Source organism: Antrostomus carolinensis, unplaced genomic scaffold (assembly GCF_000700745.2).
Source record: "Antrostomus carolinensis isolate BGI_N321 unplaced genomic scaffold, ASM70074v2 scaffold50405, whole genome shotgun sequence".
Taxonomy (NCBI): Eukaryota; Metazoa; Chordata; class Aves; order Caprimulgiformes; family Caprimulgidae; genus Antrostomus; species Antrostomus carolinensis.
Window position 1 is genome coordinate 366 of NW_010318122.1, and position 3,998 is coordinate 4,363.

General features: G+C 50.5%; 1 protein-coding gene across 1 annotated transcript; it reads right to left on the reverse strand.

Moving 5' to 3' along the window:
• Positions 1-140: 140 nt before the first annotated feature.
• Positions 141-3,726, reverse strand: GINS2 (GINS complex subunit 2; the record flags this gene model as incomplete). The annotated part of the gene is made up of 4 exons (XM_010168777.1): positions 141-266; positions 1,225-1,351; positions 2,465-2,564; positions 3,612-3,726. Coding segments are annotated over 4 exons (468 nt in total), but the record flags the coding sequence as incomplete, so codon positions are not given.
• Positions 3,727-3,998: the final 272 nt, after the last annotated feature.

The following is a 3,998-nucleotide window of genomic DNA, read 5'->3' on the forward strand; positions in this document are numbered from 1 at the left end:
AGATGAAGCTTGGGTGGTCCCAGGAGAAGGTTGCACAGAGGTGGAAGTTGGCCAGATGAATGTCCAAGGGTGAGGAGCGCAGCCTGCTCCCTTCCACTGTCCTCTCCTGGGGTATTTGAGGGCTGACCTTGGCTGGTACCTCAGAAATCCTGGGAATGGGCACTCTCACCAGGCTGAAGGTTAGTCCGGAGTTTGTACATGTGGTCTAAGGCTTGAGTAAGGAAAGTCCCCGTTGTGTTGATCTCCATCAAGGTTAAATTATCCAGCTAAAAGAGAAAAAAACCCAAACAAACAGAATCTGAGGAAACAGGGAGGACAATGAATGCAGAAAGGAGCTCTGCAGCACATGCTTCTCCTTCGGTGACACCCCAAGGGACCAGCTCAGCTGCCACCCCCGGTGAGGGGAAGCAAAGGAGCAACGAGAGCACCATTTCCATTGCAATTTCTCTGCCCTGGTGAGGCCACATCTGGAATATTGTGTCCAGTTCTGGGCCCCACAGTTCAGGAAGGACAGGGAACTGCTGGAGAGAGTCCAGCACAGAGCCACCAAGATGATGAAGGGAGTGGAGCATCTCCCTGCTGAGGAAAGGCTGAGGGAGCTGGGGCTCTTTAGCTTGGAGAAGAGGAGACTGAGGGGAGACCTCATTAATGTTTATAAATATGTAAAGGGTGAATGTCAGGAGGATGGAGCCAGGCTCTTCTCAGTGATGCCCAATGGTAGGACAAGGGGCAATGGGTGTGAGCTGGAACACAGGAGGTTCTGCTTAAACTTCAGAAGAAACTTCTTTCCAGTGAGGGTGCCAGAGCCCTGGGACAGGCTGCCCAGGGAGGGTGTGGAGTCTCCTTCTCTGGAGACATTCAAGACCTGCCTGGACACCTTCCTGTGTGATCTCATGTAGGTTCCTGCTCTGGCAGGGGGATTGGACTGGATGATCTTTTGAGGTCCCTCCCAACCCCTGACATTGATTCTGTGATTCCATAAGGCACAGAGAGCTGCAACCAGCCCATAAACCGAGGTTTTCAGCATATGGCCCGAGTTCCCAACTGACATATCCACAACCTAAGAGGAAAAAAAACCCCCACATGCCCCAACCAGCACTTTCACAAGCAGCTCTCATCAGTCACAAGCCCACGCAATCACACGGCATCTGGAATCCTCCCAGCACAGAGCTGGCAAACCTCTCCCTGCCTGCCTGTCTGTCTGTCCGTCCATCCCCACCTCACCTTGGCGTGAGCTTCCTGCTGCCTGACGAAGCTGTCTGCAGACAGCCTCAGCTTGGCCAGCCGGGTGTCCCACGTATCCTTCACCAGCGTCCGTATCTCATCAGCTTTGGGGATGTTGTCTGAAGCGCTAAAGGAAGGAGAGAGCAGATCAGAACAGGCTGCGAGGGACTCGGACGTTATGTCACTGGAGTAAGTCATGTTGGCAGTTCTTCAGTCCTCTGAGGTGTAAGCAGAGCAGCTTGCTCGAGAGGAAAAAAAAAAAACACAACAAAACCTGCAACTCAACATTAAAATCCAGCCTGGTACTTCTGCTGGGATTATTTTTTTTTGGGGGGGGGGATGAGGGGAATAGTTTATTTACCCAGGAATGCTCAGCTCTGATGCAGCATCTGGTTCTCACTAAGAATCCTTCTGCTCTTTAATTGCCCAGCTGGTACGAGGTACACAAAGGGCCAATCACCCGGCCAAAGTCACAAGCAGCCAGGGAATTGAAAGGACTCGGCTGCGATTAGAGCCCCGGCTCTTTGCTCTTGTGCTTCTATCAGAGAGAATGAAGTTGAAAGGACTGTATGAGCCGTGCCACATCCTCCCCATTAAGGCAATTCAGTGCTGCCATAAGGACCTCGAGAGATCAGATCAATTCACAGGGACAGAGCTGTCAGGATTATTCTAGCATGAGGGAAGGAACCACACACGCCAAGAGCGTCATCTCCAGAGGAAAAGCCAGAGCTTAAATGACCATCCTGCCCGTAATTGAGGGCTTCAAGTCAGAAGAGTTGAGAAAAAAAATACCAGCCAGCACATTTTACAAGTGAAATACCTCAGCAGGCAGGAGTTCAGACTGGGAATATCCCCAGTCTCATGCTTTTTAGGCTGAGGAAAGAGCTTTCCTCCTGAAGGAGAGCCAAGGAAGAAGCCTGGAGGGTTTAAGGCTGTTGAACAGATTGCAGCAGCCACGGAACGCCTCGCTGATCCTCAAGGCCTCTACGCTCAGCTGCCGCTCAATAAAGCGGCACAGCTTCAATTATCAGGCCGTGGAACAAGCAATCCCCAAGTTACTGAAACACAAAGTTACCAGGAGAAAAACCACTGCAACGTGATCTTGGCACGCTGGGAAATAAACCTCCATTAACTCTCACGTTCCCACCGCCCTCTGGGGTTCCTGCCAAGGAAAGCTTGAAAAATTGTCCATGCGAGGGTGTAGTCGGGTGGAAAGTGGTACAAGATGTTTCCTACTCACTAGTTTAACAGCAGCTTGGTGAGTTCCATGTAATAGGGACTGGGCATGGGAGTGAAGGTGTCCTCTTTACGTTCCTGGTCTCGGATTTCTTCCAGTTTTTCTAAAATATAACCAGGAATGGTCAAGCATTGGCAGATCTTCAACCCTTCAGGTAGATTTTTACCCCCCCTCCAGGTAGATTTTTACCCCCCTCCCCAGGAAAAGCCAGACACAATTTCTGTAGGACTGACTCTATGGCCAAGTTGGAATCCATGCAGAGAGAGGAAAAGGTTTCTGGAATGAAGGACACAAGGATGCTGCTGACAGACAGCAAAGTCATGCTCATCAGCACACCATGCCAGGAGGTTGGATCTACACCAGCTTCATCCCCAAACCAATGGTCTGTTGGGAGATGGTCCCTTCACCCAGAAAGCACCTGGGACTTGGGCTAATTAGTGTTTGTGCTCTTGAATTAATAAAGCAGGAACGCTTGGTGCAGGTCTCCCTCTTCCTGCAGCTCCATTCCTGTTGACTTCTTGTCTTTCTCCATTTCCCTTGAGATGACAAAAGACAAGGTGCCACGGTTCTCACTGAATAGAGAGTGAGATGACCTCCCATTTCCAATGGCCTCAAGGAAAATGATTTCATGGAGTGAAGGAACTGGGGATGAACACACATATGTGCTCTCCAAGGTCTCTCTCCTCACCAAGTGTCACCCAAAGCTCTTTCTGAACAAGCCTTGCAAGGGGCAAGTGCTGCTCAGAGAGATCAGCAGCCGCTGCTGAAGGTGAGTGTGAGGGCTGGGGATTCCATCTAACCCTTGTTCTTCCTCCTCACCAGAGGAACAGAAGTTAAATACCTGATTTAACTGGGCAGATTACATCTCCTGGAAACAGAAAAAATGCCAGTGGTGGAACATGAGATCCTTCTCTCACAGGTATTTTGTGTTTGTTGGATTAAGGTTCATAGAATCATAGACTGGTTTGGATTGGAAGGGACCTTAAAGCTCATCCAGTCCCAGCCCCCCTGCCATCAGCAGGGACACCTTCCACTAGACCAGGTTGCTCAAAGGTTCTTTAATAATGGTGAAAAGCAGAGATTTTTGAAGATTTTATTCCATGTTTTCACTGCACCCACTGAAGCCCAGGGCAGAAGCCACCATCCTTACCAACATCCATCCATTCCGGGGGAATCAGCCGACACTTCTGCCTCTGCTTCAGATTAATGGCCAACCAGACAGGCACTTCCACTGGCAAACCAGGGTTGAAAGGGCCCAGATCTCCCTGGAAGATGAATTGAAGGTGAGAGTAAAGCAGCAGCGAGGGCTCGGCCACCGCAGTGCTCAGCTGCTGATCCGGCCTCGGCCGTTTCCAGGGGGTTCTGAAAAGCATCTGAATTCCCTCCTCTCCCTTCCCACCACTCCGGCTCTCAGACTTCTCCCCCCCTCCCTGGAGAACTAATAACGAACATTTCCACTCCATTTGCCATTTCAAAGCATTTCACAGAAGTTAAAGGCAGAAATTACATCTACCCCAGAAATGCAGCCCCCCTCCCC